Genomic DNA, 18,580 nt, shown 5'->3' with positions numbered 1-18,580 from the left:
GAGTGCCACAACCTGTCACGTCTGGCCCCAGACAAGCCCATCTTTGTCCAGACGGATGCCAGCCAGGACGGTATGGGCGCGGTTCTCTACCAGGTGGGTGATGATGGGGAGCGGCTGGTAGCAGAGTATGCAAGTGCCAAGTTCGGCCCCGCAGAACGACGCTATCACGTGAATGAGCAGGAGTGTCTCGCGGTGGTGTGGGCCCTCAAACGCTACCGGCACCACCTGGAGGGGAGACCATTCACCCTGCGCACGGATAGTCAGTGTCTGCGGTGGCTGGACTCCGCCCAGGGACGAAAATCAAAGTTCACCCGCTGGGCACTCATGCTCCAGGGCTTCACATTTCATGTCGAACACATCCCTGGGCGAGAGAACCAGCTGGCAGATGAGCTGTCCCGTCACCCAGACCCCAATACCATCTTCCAAGACAGTCAAGGGTGGGATGACCTGATGCCACCGTCCCACCAGCCAGCTACCGGTCTAGCAGCATCACCTCCAGCGTCACTCTACGTCATCGGACGAGCGGATCCCACGGTCCAAGCAGAGGCATCGCCCACCCTGGCCACTCTGGTAGATCACGTTAAACTGGCCCAGCAGGATGACCCAGACACGCAGCGCAACCTGGCAGCATGCGGTGAACGCGCCCTCCCACACCAGCGCAACCTGGACGGGGTCCTGCAGAGCAGGGTGCCGGGTGACATGGACACCTGGCAGACCCATGTACCCCCCACTGCACGACAGCTGGTGCTGCAGTATTTCCACAACCATGACCTAGCAGGCCACCCGGGAGCAGATCAGACCCAACGGGAGATCAGGAAGCTGTTCCATTGGCCGGGCATAGCACGGGATGTCCGGGAATACGTGCGCAACTGCCAGCTCTGCCAGCAGCGCAAGGCCCGCCGGGCCGATGGGATTGAGCAACAGCGCCCCAGGCGACCGGAGGAACCATTCCACACAGTAGCCCTCGATGTCATGGGCCCCTACCCTCGCACGTCGCGGGGCAAGCGGTTCCTCGTCGTGGTCACGGATGTGTTCACACGTTGGTCGGAGGCATTCGCCGTATCCAACGTACGAGCAGGGACAGTAGCAGCCCTAATGGACAATGAGGTCTTCCCCCGTTATGGGTTTCCGAGAGTGTTACTAACGGACAACGGGACACAGTTCGCAGGACGGCGGTGGAAGGCCGACTGCCGCAGATGGGACGTAGAGCATCACACTACCCCGACTTACCACCCCAGGGCGAACCCGACGGAACGTCGCAACCAGGACATAAAAATCCAGTTGCGCCTCCGTCTGGGGGAAGACCATTCCAAATGGGACCTCCACCTGCCCAAGCTGCTCTATTGCCTGCGGCGGCGGACCAATGTGGTCACGGGCCACACCCCTGCTGAACTGCTTCATGGGCAGAATCTCGCCCTACCAGGGGAGCTCCGGGTCGCAGAAGCAGCAAGAGTTGTCACCCGTCCCCCTGTCACTGACTTTAGAGAAGAGGCACGGCAACACCAGGCTCGATTCCTAGCCACGCGCACTCCACAATCACCAAATCCACCGACGCCATTGGAGCCCGGGCAAATGGTGTATGCCCGGTGTCACCACTTGTCGTCTAGCAGCAAGCGCTACTGCACAGGTCTGAGCCCCAAATGGGCCGCCCCCCGGGAGGTACTGCGACGTCTAGGGCCCACTTCTTACTTGATCCGACTCCCGAACGGTAGGTCGACAAAGATCCACCGGGATGATTTGCGTCTCGTCCCACCCACAGGCGCCCCAACTGTCCCAGCGGGGGACAGGGACAGTGGAAATGACCAGCATACATCCACTGCTCACCCCACGTCCCCAGCTGCTCAACACCCAAGCACTTCTTGTCCCACATCCCCATCAGACCAACACCCAACAACCATTCGTCCCACATCACCATCAGATCAACACTTAACTACTCCTTGTCCCACGTCCCCATCAGCTCAACACCTAAGCACCATTCGTACTGCGTCCCCATCAGACCAACACCCATCTACTGCTCACCCCGTGCTCCGTTCGAGCGGCGCAACTTTACGCGAGCTCGAGAGCCTGATGGATCGGCTGGACCCAGAGGGATTGTCCGTAGAACTTTACGATGGGGACGACCCAACCCTGCTCAACCTCGTGTCGCATCCGCAGATCACATTCCCTGATGGAATAGACGACGACTCCCGATCCAGTTCGCCAGGATGGCCCGGATGGGATCAACCACGCTGGCCATTGGATGCGAGCCATGGCAGTTCAATGTTCAGGATGAACATGGAGGAGCCAGAGCAATCCGAAACCGGACCATCTCAGGAAGGACGTCCATGCAACACGCGGCAAGTATTGGTGGAACAGGGCTGCGAGAACAGCCCCAGGACAACGGCAGTTACACCCAGCGGCCTAACGGGAGACAGGGATAAAGTCGAACCGCAACGGGAGAGTCAAGGGGAGTCCAGCATCCCGGAGGAAGCCAGACACGAGGGACTGAGGCGCTCTACCCGAGTCCGTGTAGCCCCACGACACCTGGTGGACTACGAATGGGAAAACCCACATGAGAAGATCAACCGAGCGCCACACCCCGATGCACCACGCCTTCATGTAATGACCCTCCTCCCTTTGGATGCCCGGTCCATTCTCCCCATCATTGACAGCCAAACCCCGAGCAGAGAACCCTCCAGATACATTCCGAACATTGGTGGGGAACAGGCCCCAAGGCAATGCGTGTGACATGGGGCTTCGAGGGGCATAACGGCCTCAGTGAAGGGGGGGCATTTGACGTCGTTCCAAGTGCTCCCTTCGCTCGCACAGGTCGTTATGTTCCCTCGTCGCCTCACTAGGGTGGGGGGGGTAGTTCGCGGCTTGAGGAGTCCTGCTGCGCTTGGGACGTTTTTGCGGGAAGCGGGCTCCGGGTGACGCGCAGCGATGCGGAATGCAGGCAGTCGAGCTTCAGACCTGGACCAGGCAAGTTGTGTGTCGCGCCCGCAAGTGAACAGTTCCGCCGGGAACTGAGCAGCTCCACCCTCACCGGACCACCACCTCTACCGATCCAGCTCCCTGCCAGCCACTTGGCGACGTCACGACCCCGAGGATCTCCGCTCTACCTGTGAACTGGCCCACAGGGTCTAAACTTAGGCTAGTTGGCGCCCTCAGCAACGGCAACATCGTAGCAGGGACCAGTAGGGCGACAGTAGATTATGCCGGCATACCTTTTTAATAAACATTTCTGTAAGATTTTTTCTTGTAACAAAAGTTTAAGTTTTTTTTTGCTCCCTAAAATTACATTGTAACTACAAATTTTTTGCAAACCTTTTTTTAAATTATTTATAGTGTATATTTTTAAGGTACTTTAAAGTGTTTAAATAATTTTTACCTATTCAAGAAATGGTAATTTTGTTATAATTGCCAGGATATTCAAGTTTATCAATTTGTGGAAAGTAATAAAAAATGTTATAATTGTATTATTCCTTTGTATCTTACGCGTGCATACTTTATGTTGGTAATTATGTTGGTAATTATTTTGGTAAATACAGTGAAAAAGTTATTTTAAGTTGTTGCCCTTGAATGGTTTTTCGCATCATGTGTTTAATTTTTTTATTAAATGTTTAGCAACCATTTTAGTGAGTTTAAATTTGTTTTATACTATCACGTATTCTATTTTGCTTTCATTTGACTTATTAAGCGGTAATTTGCTTGTATGTTTGCTTCGAGCCCAGGCCCTTATGCGGTCGGAGCAATAGTAAATGGTCAGGAGGTGTTTTCAGGCAGTTTAAAAGTTAAATGTTAAATGAAACCGCCAACAGACGCAGTCCCAACCTGGGGATGGGGATGGAAGTTGAACACTGCTAGATAAAATTTTAATAAGCGTGAAAAATTGGTTGGACAATATACAGGATGTATCAAAATTCATGTTACAGCGCTTGAGGCTAGAAAGCTCTTATTATTTGGAACAATTTTTGCCAATAAACATGTTGCCGGAAACACGTAGTTAAGCCCCTGTAGGCCCAGAAAGAGTCAGCGTAGGCAACTCGTTGGGCTTTTTGCGAGACACGATGATGTGGTGAATTACGTGTTTATGACGCCGGGCAGCGCTCGAGAGGACTGTGCTGACCCCCCGCCCCTTTTTACTTCCGTTGGTGGCGCCCTCACCTCTTTTCTTCCGTTCGTGCCGTGTCATAGCACTGCGCAGCGTGACATCGCAGTGTCGCAGTGTGTTTTGATATCACTGGTGGTCTGTCGTTGACTGTTCTGTCGTACAAACAAACTCGTGGTGTCATTTCTTTCGCTATGGTTCTGAAAAGGGCGACGTTTTAGTGGAGCTCAATTGAGTACACGTTTAGTGAGTACACGGCCATGCTACTTGTTTACGGGGAAGCTAGACAAAATGGACGAGCCGCCCGTCTGTACGAAGAACGATATCCGGGTCGTAGGATTCCAGCTCACACCATGTTTGCAAGACTTACTCAGCGAATACGTGATACTGGTACATTTGCCGTCACAAGACCAAATGCTGGTGCTCCACGCAGGGTTCGTACTCCCAGTTTTGAAGAAGATGTAGTTCACAGATTTGAGGACAGTCCGGATACAAGCACAAGGGCAGAAGGTTCCGATATGGACGCTGACAAAATGGCTGTTTGGCGAGTTCTTCATGAGCAACTTTTGTACCCGTACCACCTTCAAAAAGTGCAACACATGGGTCCGGCAGACTATCCACTTCGCTTGACCTTTTCTCATTGTACATTCGAAGAGTATTGAGGAACCCCGAGTTAGTGGTTTTATTCAGCGATGAAGCCAAGTTCACTCAAGACACTACTCTCAATTCGCACAACAGTCATGTTTGGAATGATGTCAATCCGCATGCAACGTGAGTTACAGCTCGCCAGAAAACGTTTTTCAGTTAATGTGTGGGCCGGTATTGTTGACGGCGTACTCATCGGGACTTTTTTTCTTCCACCACGACTTACCGGCGCCGGATACCTCCACTTCCTTCAGAACGAACTATCAGGTATTCTTGAAGAGGTTCCATTGCATGTCCGACGTGTGATGTGGTCCCAACATGACGGGTCACCACCTCATTTTTCCCTGCAAGTGCGAGAGTATTTAAACCAAACATTTCCAAACCGATCGATTGGACGAGCTGGCCCTGTCGCATGGCCGCCAAGGTCACCGGACCTAACCCCGTTAGATTTCTTTCTGTAGGGTTACGTAAAAGGGCTTATATACGCTACGCCAGTAGAAACGGTAGAAGAGCTTACACAGCGAATCATTGAAGCGTTCGAAATCATAAGGTCGACTCCACACATGCTCCAGCGTATCCGTGAAAACATGATTCGCCGTTGCCACCTCTGTGTCGCTCAAGGTGGGCGTGTTTTTGAGCCGTTGCTTTAGGCTGTCATGTTGTTAAAATGTATGCAACAATTTCAATGTTGTAAAACAAAGCCGAAGCTGTGATAGATTTCAGAGTGAAAATGAAATCTGTGCCACGATTAAAAAGGTTATTTCTCTACTCGAACGCCCGCACATCCACAACATAACACTCTACAACGGGTTGCCTACGCTGACTCTTTCTGGGGCTACAGGGGCTTAACTACGCGTTTCCGGCAACATGTTTATTGGCAAAAATGGTTGAAAATAATAAGAGCTTTCTACCCTCAAGCGTTGTAACATGAATTTTGATACACCCTGTATATATAATTATTTGTGTGAAGCCAACTAATAAAACTGAGGTAAGTATCTAGCAATTGGATGCCTTGTATGCAACATCACGGAAACCACACACGCACAAGCCAGATGTGACGTGCTGCTCCACACTATAACAGCGCGAGGGCAAGACGCGGAACTCACTAACAAATCGCGTACCTACGACACATCCGTGACGACAGCACGTTACAAATAGCGGGACGCAACAGAATTCCCCGACTGGAAATATTTTCCATCCCCACTGCGTCGTTTGGCGCGGCATTACTAAAAAATACGTGTGATAAGTTTGTTTTCGGAAGATGGTTAACTGGTGCGTTGGTAACGGGGACTCACGAGGTGGGGTGCTCCAGGTCGCGGTCGAGCAGGGGGTCGCGGTCGCCCCCGCCGCCCGGCTTGCAGTCCTCCAGCGCGGCCAGCTCCAGCGGGCTGTGCGTGGGGGAGGCGCGCGGGGGGCGCTGCGGCGCGTCAGGCGGCTCCGAGCCCGGCAGCAGCGGCCTCTTCTCGCCCATCGTCGTGCCCGCCCCGGCCGCCAGGTTGCCCAGCTAACACACGGCACCATGCACTACACGTACACGCACACGACACACCAATGCTGCATCATACCTTAGAAGCCATAAGAACACGGCATCATGCACCATATGTACATACACGACACACCAACGCTGCGTCATACCTTGGAAGCCATAAGAACCACAGCTGCAACTTATCTTCGCAAAATATTTGTTCCTAATTTTTTTTAATTTGATTGATCTGGCTTTCCCAGGACTCCGATATGCGCGGGGCCCTGGGCCTTTGTCCTGCTTGACCTGCCTGGTGTCTCTGATACATTATTTATCACGCCCGGTAATTCTCTATAGTAGGGGCCCTTAGGGTATTTCGTATGCTCCTTCGTGAAGAAAGCAAGAGACAAATTTTAATGTGTTCCTATATGTCCCAGGATACCGAAATGCCTTGGTGCCACTTTCACAGTGACGTCATTATAAATTGGCGGCCATTTAAAAATGGCCGCCAATTGCATTCATAAAACAAGCTGTACCTCTGCTTTCCTTCATCCGATTTTCATTTTGTTTTTTTTTATTAGACAGATCTTTTAACGGTGATTAAATTAGTTGCCTACTACATTTTTCATAGGTCTAACCATTTTCAAAACATTTAGGAAAAACTGAATATTTAAGAATTTTTATTTTAAATATTTTGTTACTGTGAAACAACAAAGCAGTAAATGATAATTAGTGTTTTATGAAAGTTAAAGATAATTTGTTAAGCTTTAATTTGATATATTACACAAGATTCTGTTCTTCAGTATAGAAACATAGTAAGCGAATTAATCATAAATCATCATAAATAGAGTTATAATTAGGTACATAATAATTGCATTATGTAGACATAATATTACAGCTGTCATGAATATTTTTAATCATTTTGATTTCACATGAAATTAACACCATTTTCATCTTCATCGTCACTTTCGAATGTGAATGTTTCACTGTTCAAACTGTTTCCACACAAGTCAGCATCTCCACCACAATTACACATTTCTGTGCAGGGGAGGTTACTTTTTGAACACTTACAGCGAACAGTTTGACATTTTGTTTTTACACAGTTGCACTTAACAAGCTCAAGTATTGCTTGAGGGGCTGGAGTATTGTTGTAAGTAACAGGAACTAAGTTGTCCATTGTCATATTTCCTGCCAAACTCTGTGGGATTTGTTGAACTTGTATGTCGTTTGTCGCACTGATGCCATTCCATTGCCTGCAAATGTGCCCTCAATATAGCCAATCTAAGTGAAGACCTCGTTGGAGGGAGATTTTCACCCACCACTTGCTTTTGTGTAAAAAGCCACCATCTCAATTCTCCAATTGTAGTAATAGTTGTATTGGGCACATACACTTTGCATAGGAACCTCTCAATTTCCAGCATTACATCATCAGACACTACTTCAGTTTTACCAAGGTTTGCCAGTGCATGCAGAACATTATTGTCTGCAGTCATGAAGGGCTTCCAGAAACTTAATTTACCTTTTTTGTGAAACGAGCCAGTGATATCAGCTCCTGATATTGAGTGTAAACCCACAAGTGCTTCAGCTTTTAGATTTCCCAAATTACTGTACATTGGTTGAAGTGGTATAGTTCTGTTCCTGTCTCTACTTCTAGTGATGAAATTTGTGTTTTGTGGGAGTGATGGATACTTGCTCAAAGCAAGAACAAGAACATCAGTGTCAGGAGAGATGATGTCTAAATGTGTAACTACAGCCTTTTTTGATTCTATGGCATGCAAAATGATCTTTGCATCTGCCTCTTCATGATAACTGCTCAGAAAAGATGCACATTCATTTGTGCCCTTAGCAATCTGACGCCAAGCAACTACCACATCCCGACCTGTGCATGCTGCATATTTTAGAAACTGCTCAGCTAAAAGGATGGACAATTCGTCCTTTGTCTTTTCATGGGAAAGGAGCTTCTGTTTTGAAATTGTGTAAATAGTAGTTTCAGATTGAATTCGGAATGAGTTGGCTCAACATTAACACGGCACCTTTCCCTATTGAACTGAGTCAAATATCAAGTGGATGCATTTGTATGAACGATAAATTTTTAGTAATGCGGTTTATAAAGTGGTCTGCCAAGTCTGAACAAGTCTTAATGTGAGGTGGTTTGTCTAGCGCCTGTACCTCGGCCATGGCATCAATAATAGCAACACTTCTACTTAAGTTGGGTTGCATTGCTTCGACCATGTCTGAGTGGCTATCTTCATGCTGGAAGTTGTCTAGTAATGACTCGAAGTAGTTCCATTAGCTTACTCTTCTGAGAGCAGTGCAACATTGTTCCATCAGGAGCAAACATTGAACGTGGTACAACAGAAAGTTCATAATTACTGATGGTATCGCACACATTCACCCGAGAACGGAATCTGGCCACTATGAGCAATCTCGCAAAGAGGTCCCTGTCTTGTTTCAGTTCCAAAACAGTGTCTTTCATTTTTATTTGTACTGTCTTCACTGAGTGTTTGCAGGTGCTAAGATTTAATTTTTTTTATGGGATCCCATAGGTTTACTTGACCAGTAATTATGCACTCTGTTGTGAATTTAATAAATTTTTTTTGTCCTATGGTTGACATGTTACACATATCTTCCTTCGTCTTCTGAGGCATAACACACATTGTTCTTATGTTTATCAATTCATCTCTGCAGTATTTGAATGGGTTACCGACTCTTTCAAGGGTTTTCAAAAGTGCTGAAACATTTTTGCTTTGCCTTCCTGAAGAAACTTTTGACAGTTCATGATGTTTGGTTTTATCAGATCCCTGAAACCCAGCCATATCCTTAGTTTCTTTTACAAGTAGCGTAAGCTCAGGAGAGGTGAGAAAGAAACGGGTTCTTGCATTTTCATTAAGATTAATTCCTACAATTCCTCCCATAACTTTCATAGCCCTGTTTTCATGCTCTAAGGCTTCATCTGCACTCAAACTACAAAATGGTACTTGTGTTTTGTTAACTACCCAGTTTCCCTTTTCAAACTCTTCCCAAATTTCTGGATCTGTAGTTTTAAGCGTTTCCATTTCAGCCAGGTTCCAAGCAATCATGCCAGAGTAGTTGAAGAGGTCCATTGCAAAGAAATATTTTGTGAAGTCATGTAAGGAAGATGCCAATCCCCTGTGCGTACTGAACTTACAAATGCTAGCATGGACTGTGCCATCTTCATGTACTGCCTCATTACTTTGAAAGTAGGGTTCATAACTTAATTTGAAGAGTCGAAACATTCAAACTTATTGATAATGTCCTCACAGGTTAAAGTATACATAAGATCTTTGTGAGCCATTTTAACATCTCCATCAGTAAAATCTTTAATAAGGACTTTCAACTTAAAACTTAAAATCTGCTTCACTTCTGGATACTGCTCAAAAAATGCTTCTTGATAAAGTGAAAAAAGAGATATGAGAACGACTTTATGAGCCTCTAGTGCTCTCTGTACATGCATACCTTCCAAGATTTGTTTCACAGTTGCAGGGCCATATATGTTGGACTTGACCCACAACTCTGGGATACCTGTGCCATCGATATATTTGCCTATAGTAATTAGTTGAGCCATAATAATATGCAACTCTCCAGGTCGAAGGATCCATTTGTTTTGGTTGTCGGTGTGGTTGAATTCAAGGCGTTTAACTGTTCTATAAAGTCCCATATCCAAAGTGACTACAACCTTCTTTTGGTTACATTGCACCATAGTATTGATTTTCTCTAAGGTCTTCATAAACTTAATTTGAGTTTGACGGTCTGTAGGTGACTCAGCAATGAGTGGCAGTACACACACCCGAGTTCTCTGATGGACTGAACCTATGAGGGAGTTGTATGCAGACCAAGTATATGTGTGGTTAGCTTCAGGTAAGCTGATGTTCACTGAGTTGTCTTCAAAAAAATTCATTTGATTCTTTATCAGGGTGCTCAGTCAAGGAAGATACAGATATTGCCTGTAGTATCAACCAAGCAGTGTTATCTAATTCTGCTCCTTCAGATACATTACTGTACATGTTGGTGTTCAATTCTGCATTTAAAACTGGCATAGAAGGTTTAAATTGTTTTGACCTCAGATGTACTGCTTCTTGTTTGTTATAGCTAATTTTTTTCCCAGATTCACTATGTGATTTTCCAATTAACACTTGTGTCATCTTCTTGCATCTCTTGGTAGACTATCATAACGTTCCATGCAGGGTTTTCTTCCCATCACGTGTATATTCTTGAAAGTCAATATTATTCGCAGCACAAAATATGAACCTACCTATTGTCAGGTCAGGAGGAATGTAAACACCATCATTTTTTTCCATCCTATGTAAAACTTCACCCACTATCTGATCTTCTAGTTGTAAAATCCTATGGTAGTCAACACAGCAGCCAAACCCATTTAGAATCTTAATAAGTTTCTTACTTCTGCTTTCTTTGTGAACAGCTATTCCAACAGCTAATGGAACTGGTACATCATGAATGTGGCGAGATAACTGGGAATCCTTCTTAGCTACTTGGCGTGATGACATGCATTCATAGATCAAACTTTGCGAAAGTCGTACAGCTCTGTTATTTACTTCTGACGATTTGCTAGCATTCACATGGGACATATCTACTTGGTCAACAAGGCACCACTTGAAGAAATAGTACAATTCCATTGGCACAATATCATCCACATTGTCTTGTAATAAAGACCTTTCAAAGTTCCAATTTTTGCTCCCAATGCGAGTTTTCTGATACACTTTGCTGCAGAGTACAAATTCATCAGGTTTTCTCCAACATTTTCGTCTTCTGCTTGTGCCATTGAGACATCTTTAACTGCTTTCGATGACACCCTTTCCGATTCATTTTTACGCTTTGGAGAACTGAACAGCACGTCAAACTCCAAAAGTTGTTCTTCAATCAACTTCTTTATCTGCCGTCTACTCTTAACTTCACTTTCAGGGACACCATTTGTTAGATAAATAATTTTGTACACATTTTACAATTCTGCCATACTAACAACATGTCCTTGTTCCAAAATATCTCTTAGTGAATTAATAAATTCAATGTCTGATGCCTCAACAAATTTATCTTGCTTTTGATATGGAACATTTACTTGCCGCAACTTGTTGTTCACATTTGTATTCCAACAATTTTTATGATACGTTACATCAATGGCGCGAGCATCTGCAGGATTTAAACTTTCATTTACTCGCACACGTAACCTATCATCATTACTGAGTTCTGCAGCTTTCAACAGTTTTTCCCCGGCAATATCAGTTTGCACTAAATGTAGTTTATTGTGGTTGGTTGGACCATTGTCACAAAAAATGGAAACAGATTTCACATAAACACTAGTTTTTGCTCTGGTGTATGGTAAATGTAGAGAAGAGCAACATTCTTGTTGACACTCTATTGAACTTCGTGACTGTTCAATGAACATTCTGTGGGCACGTTCCATATGCCCTTTATGTGTGGCATTTTGATAGCAAGAACGATGCCACTTTGCTTTGTTTACTTCAAAGTCTGATGCTGTCAACTCACCTAGGCACATTTTCAACTCCACAAAGTTCAAGTCATTCCATGTTGCTCGCTCTGTGATACAGTTGTATAACTTCTCATAACTTTCTTTACGTTTTGGTTCCGAAACACTTTCTGCAGTCTCTAACTGGCACAATAAACACAGTGTCCATGTTGTTTCCGAGGTTCGCCTTCTCTTAGCAGAAGGTGGCAGGTCGAACTTAACAACTGATTTTATGTTCTCTATCATAGCTTACTCAACAGTTCACCTGCAACAAAAAATTAAATTATGTTACATTAAAATCACAGGTTAGAGATAAGATAGAACAAGCAGAAATATTTGTGACATTTTTTATCAATTACAAAAGTACACTTTCCCAGATTAATTCACTAACTATGTTGCTGTACTGAAGATCAGTATCATTGTGTAATATATCAAATTAAAGCTTAACAAATTATCTTTAAGTTTCATGAAACACTTATTATCGTGTACAGCTTTGTTTTTTCACAGTAACAAGATATTTAAAATAAAAATTATTAAATATTCAGTTTTTCCTAAATTTTGGGAAAATGGTTAGACCTATGAAAAATCTAGTAGGCAACAAATGTAATCACCGTTAAAACATCTGTCTAATAAAAAAAACAAAATGAAAATCGGATGAAGGAAAGCAGAGATACAGTTTGTTTTATGAATGCAATTGGCAGCCATTTTGAAATGGCCGCCATTTTATAATGACGTCACTGTGAAAGTGGCACCAAGGCATTTCGGTATCCTGGGACATATAGGAACACAATAAAATTTGTCTCTTGCTTTCTTCACGAAGGAGCATACGGACTTCAATTTTCTATCCTAAGGGACTGGACTACTACCTCTGTTACTCTCATGCCCGCCTGATACAGCAGATACTGCAGTTTGTCCTGGCCGTGTATTAATTACCACCATGTACATTGTTGCGGGCTGTCATGCTTTGTAGTTAGTATCTTTATAGTGAAATAAGGAATGGATAAGTGCAGGAAAAAGACTTCATTTGTATGGAATTTTTTTACGGAAAATAATGAGTTTGCTAATTGTAATTTGTGTAAACAAAAACTGAGTTATAAATCATCATCGACTAATCTGAAGACACATTTGAAACGTAAACATTGATATAGTATGCTCACTAATGTACGTATCTGTTTTTTTTATTTTTAATTTTTGATAAAATCGTAATCTTTTAATGTATGAAAACACTATAGTTACTAATTGTTTTCGGAAAAAAAGTCCTAATGTTGATTACATCTGTTATTAGTGTCAACTGAGAATTTATTTGCATTTTCATAGCTGTTAGGTGCACAAATATTATATCTTGTATTAATGTACTTTTTAATATTAAAATTTCATTAGTTGTATTATTGAACGAGACTGTGCACGCACTGCGCACTGAGTGTACTTTGATGTGGGACAATAACCAAACGACTCTTAACAATTTCGCTTTGCACCTCTCCTTCAACGCCTTCCCCTGCGCTTCCTCCCCTACATTATTTCCCTTCTTTATCCCTTATTCGTCGTTCCTGCTCCCTCCCCTTTCACAAGCTCCGCCCAAGTGACCGTCATCTGCGATCGGGTTCTGCGCACATTGGCCATGGTGTTGTTCCAGGCGAATTCTAACTGATACTAAAGTACTTGATACTTTTCAAGTGTACTCGTATGCCGTTCCTGATACAGGCGCGTATCAGTACCAAAGTATCAGGTTGATACTTTTCGACCCACCTTTAGGTCATGGTTTAGTTTCTTTCCCTGCGTTGTTCATGGATTTGGTGATAGGTTGTTCTTTCCTTTTGTGTATACGCTAGACAGTTCTTATGTTTCGGATGCTTTATAGCACATTTCGAGTTTTTGTCGGGGCTGTAGGGTTTTATGGTCATTGATATTTATTTGTGTTGTCATTTCTCGAGCCATGCCATTGGGTATAGTGTATATGGTGCATTGAGAGTATGGTAGTGTTATATGTTGAAGATAAGCTTCGTTTTTATATTATTCCTGTAGATAGGTGTTTTTTTTCTTAAGATTAGGTTGAATGTGTGTGTACAGTATTGGTTTATTGGCATTCTGTAGTTAGGTGACAGAGCTCTATTGCGCTTTATGTTTAGCCTAGTGAAGTCACTTACCTGGTTAATTTTTTTTTAGGGAATTGGCACTTTCGTCCTTACATGTCTGCATTATTTATTTCCTCAATGTGTTACTGAATTAGTATTTTTATTACTTTTCTTACGATTATGTTTGGCTTGTTTTAGAGTTGCCTGATATCAAAGGTTATGCTTGTTTATATTTTAGGGTTACATTATTTTCCATTAAACTATTTTAAAACGCATTATGGTTGTTTTCTCACGGTGGTGGTGGTCTTGTTTAGATTATCGCTTTTGTGGTTATTGAGTTTTTATCTTTTGTTTCCACGTGTGTTTTGTAATGTGTGTTATTTTTTTTCTATTTACATGGAAGCCTATTATGTTAAGAATTTTCTTTATTTCTCTTAATTTTGTTTAGAATTTTACTCTCTGCATCTTGCTGTCTCAATAAGCGAGTCTTTTCTTAAGAGGATTTGTGTTTTATTGTTGCGGGTTATTTTTTATTAATTTATTGTGTTTTTTTCTGGCGTTTTAATTACTATGAATGGCGAGTAAGAAGTATTTTGTTATCTACATTCCACTCAATTGTGTTCTTGACGGTTGTGTGTGTATCTGTCGCATACACTGCTATAGCATTTTGTTAATATTATTGATTTTTTTTCAAGTCGTTTTGTTATGATTTTGCGATAACTTTAAATTATTTTAATAACGTCTATTCATAACTGTAACTTTTTATTAACATATAATTTTTAGTATTAAAGCATAGTGTTTTATTTTGAAACAGCCATATTGTATGTTGATATATAGAATGAACACACTGGGCTCATGCATTCGGCGATTATTAACTTCATGTATCACTGGGTTGTACTTTTTTTAATGTTTTCCACGCTTAGGCGAGTTCCGTGACTTACGTAAAATAGCACACGGCACAGCGTTGTAAACAGATTTCTCGGCAAACGTCTTATCAAAGTACACTGCTATGTTACTATTGTCTGGAAGACACACGTAATATTTAAATGGGAGAATAAATATTTAACTTGCGAGAAATTACATTTGTGTAGCAAATACTATACATGCACAAGTAATTTTTAATACGTGTAAAGAACTACGTGGTTGTGTTGGCGGGCTGGTGTTGCCTGCCTCCCTTCTGTAAATGGGGAGACATGTCTGGTTTATAAGTTTTTAAAACTCTTTGACTGTTATAACACGTAGGATGTTTCGTTTGTCTGAAAAAGACACATAATATTTAAATGGGGGGTAATACATATTTTAACTTGGTAGAAATTACATTTGTATACCAAATACTATATACAGGCACACGTAATATTTAAATGGAGGAATAAATATTTAACTTGAGATCAATGTTTACTTCTAAATAATATTAATTGAAAGACTATACAGCTCTTTGCTAACCGCGGCGCTTAGCGCTGGCTGGCGGCTTCCCTACGTGCGAAGGCTGTCAGGATTATTATTAAAACAAAAAAAAGGGGGGGGGGGACATGTCACGACGCAGAGCAAAAAATTCGACTAAAGAAATGCTAGTATTCTTGACATTAAAATACATTTTAAAAATACTTAAGGACTATATTAAAACGCAAGTTATCACAATTTAAAAAATAACAGCAAACACATAATAAGAAATCAAGAACTTTGTTACTATAAGTAAAAATACTTAATAAGTGGAATACTAAATACATTTATATATAAATTACATTTTATACTGAAATATTACTAAGTATAAAAAAATATTGCTATAAACTAGCACTGTAAGCATACTTTTAGTGGTAGACAATGAAAATCGAAGTCTTTATTATTTAAACTTTCTTTTTAAGTATCCCACCACTACCCAGTACTATAAAAAAAGTTGGAGGTCTCTCTCTTTGAACTTAACTGTGACCTAGCACTATAAAAAAAGGTTCCGGTCTCTCACTTTGAACTTAACTGTGGCCTAGCACTATAAAAAAAGATGGCGACCACTCTTTGACTCCTACATTTTTTTAATATGTATAAAACATTTTAGTTTAAATATTTAAAAAATATCTACCACTATGGTATTTTATGTGAACCCATTAATATAATTCTCTCTGAACTAAAATATATATATGTATATAAAAAGTGGCGCAGAGGAATTATTTATTATTATTGGTGCGCACTGTGCAAAGTGTCCCAGCAGACAACAAGATGGCGATTGACTGGCGCGCTCTCTGGGGCGAGAGTTGGTATTAAAGATGGCGGGCGCTCTCTGGTGGCAAGAGTTGGTTTTAAAGATGGCAGGCGATCTCTGGTGGCGATAAAGATGGCGGCTTATATCATTGCTAGTACTCGGAGATGGCGGCCCCCCCCCCCCTATCCCACCACCCCTCCTTGAATTTATGGCGACATACCTAATACTGTAACTTATATTCCATATTTCTTTCTTTAATCTTTAACTGACCTTGTGATCTAGTGGTTATAATCGCTGCCACGTCCTCGCCAGAGCAGACGACGAGTTCCAAAGCTAACTCCACGTGGCGACACACCCACCTGCCACGCCCACCCCAAGCAACCACCTGTTGATAGGAAACAAAATGGCCGCCTCTAGACCGAGAATAACATAGCCTCCTACCCCCTCCACCTCTTGGGGGGTCCCCTTCCCCCTGGGATAGGAATAGCATAGCCTCTTCCCCTACCCCCCTTCTAAGGGGCCTATCTTTAACACAGTGATCTTACCGCCCCTATCCCCCCCCCCCGGTAGAGCCCACTGTCCCAGAACCAGCTCGGTACCCCTACTGACGACTCAAGCAGAACAGAAACAAACTAGATGGAGGCTGTGCTGTCATCCGAGATGGTGACCGCCAACAGACGAAAACCAGATGGCGGACGTGATTTCAACCATGAAGGCGGCCTCCAGCGAGGGCACTCGTTTTTAAGATGGCAGACAAGGCAAAGGTTAAGGTCAAATTTCAAAGGTCAAGGTTAAAGTAAATGTCAAGATAAAGGGCACAGTCTATGACAAATTTAAGGTCAAGGTCGAATGCTAAGGTTAACGTTAATGTTAAATATCAAGGTCAAATGTCAAAGCCAAAATGGCGACCGTAATGAAAAGTGCAACGTTTGTGAGTGGGGCGCTTAAATTCAAGATGGGGAAAACAAAATTGTGCCCAAGTTCAAAGGTCCCGGTCAAAGATCATCTGGAGAGACGTACTGGAGACTGGTAAATGGGGAATTTAAGCCTATTTCGAGACTTCGATGTTTTTAGGGGAGAAATGGAATATTTTCCTTAAAAGAGGAATTTGTCCCGGAGATAGGGAAATTTTTTAGGAAGTAGGAGGAATTTTGAGGAATTTTTGACACTAAGATGGTCACCGTTACGTCGCACCTGAACCCACACCCATCAGTCTCCGGAACTACCAAAGCACAATACTGGAGTGATTGCAGATTTTACTGATCCAAATATGCGAGTGCAAGATCCATGCTCGATGCATGTTCTCGCGTATGTGCAAATTTGTCCGTAATCCTTGGCGCCGAATGACTAAACCATTTCACATTGAAATAAAATTTAAGAATTAATATAAGCATTTTTTATAAATACTTGTTTGTGAGTGAATTTTATGTACTTGCACCTTTATCAAATTAAATGCAGGTGAAGGCTAGTGCTATAGTATATACTGTTCATTAACTACGGCACACGAAAGAAAACGCACATACTCATATACATATATAATAATCAAGTTATGATAACTTCAACGGAACGTTACCTACCTACTTGTTAAAAACCAATCTTTTTTATGGCCAAGAGGGAAATTTGCTGTAACAGTGACATGCACTCTAAGAAGTGACAATAGAGGCAGGACCGGTGCAAGGTAAATTGGCGCCCTAGGCGAAAAATCTTAATGCAACGCTCCCCCCCCCCCCCCCACAACCCCGCCGGACACCCCAAAAAAAAATTTCCTAGCCTCAAAATACATCATGTAAGCCTAAAATTTTGTCAACAATCAAATGTAAGCAGGCTTGTGTTTATTTTTACTTTTTTACTTATTACAAATCATAAACAGGTCACCGTGGACTTTAAATAATTACTTATATCAATATAAACATTTCAAACTGTTACAAAAATCCATTTTCATCTAGTTTCAATAATCGTTAAACATATTATATTAGCTGTTATGTGTCGTGCTGCGCCGCCCCCAGCTACTTGGCGCCCTAGGCGGTTGCCTAGTTGGCCTATATGGACGCGCCGGCCCTGAATGGAGGTGGAATTAGGTATATCTACGACAGCTTAAGACAATGCTAGAGTGGGTAAATCTGACAATTCTAATTAAGTTCTCGCCGTTCGTAGTAATTAATGTCATAACTGAACACACACGTTTTGTAAATGACGGAAGACGGACGGACTGGGTCGGTGCAAAGCATTCAAACATTAATATTATGTTATGTAGATCTGGTAACTCGTTTTTCCATTCGCAACAGATACTGTGCCAATCAAAACATTCCTCAATCAGTCGTTTGATCTGCATCTGCATGAAACTGAGGACATTGTAGTGAAAGATGTCGCTACTATAGCCGGCATTGGTTTGTATAGAAAAACAGCAGTGATGTGAAAAGACGGGACGCGGAATCTGAAGTCTGAGTAAAATAACCTAGGTTTTAGGTCAAAGTGCGTGGTATGTGTAGGCAGCAAATAACTTTATCCCGCGATATAATCGTCCGAATTTCCTAAATGTCGCTGAAAAATGCGTGAGTTGACAGCCAAGTCTCGAGTGTAACGTTTTGACTGCGCGGGTATGGTAAATCACTTG

The 18,580-nt window shown here is 42.8% G+C and overlaps 1 protein-coding gene across 7 annotated transcripts in view; it reads right to left on the bottom strand.

Annotated features, from left to right (window-relative positions):
- Positions 1-18,580, bottom strand: part of LOC134531111 (proton-coupled amino acid transporter-like protein pathetic) — a 122,199-nt gene that overhangs the window by 39,025 nt on the left and 64,594 nt on the right. For 6 of the 7 annotated variants that reach the window (XM_063366664.1, XM_063366661.1, XM_063366668.1 and 3 more), the window contains one exon: positions 6,031-6,239. In XM_063366664.1, coding sequence (XP_063222734.1) covers positions 6,031-6,239 — 209 coding nt within the window. Of the gene's footprint in view, positions 1-6,030; positions 6,240-16,236; positions 16,344-18,580 lie in introns of those variants that run through there. The other variant, XM_063366666.1, reaches the window with a different exon arrangement.

Source organism: Bacillus rossius, chromosome 3, assembly GCF_032445375.1.
Source record: "Bacillus rossius redtenbacheri isolate Brsri chromosome 3, Brsri_v3, whole genome shotgun sequence".
NCBI classification, from domain to species: Eukaryota; Metazoa; Arthropoda; class Insecta; order Phasmatodea; family Bacillidae; genus Bacillus; species Bacillus rossius.
This window is presented reverse-complemented; position numbering and strand designations above follow the sequence as displayed.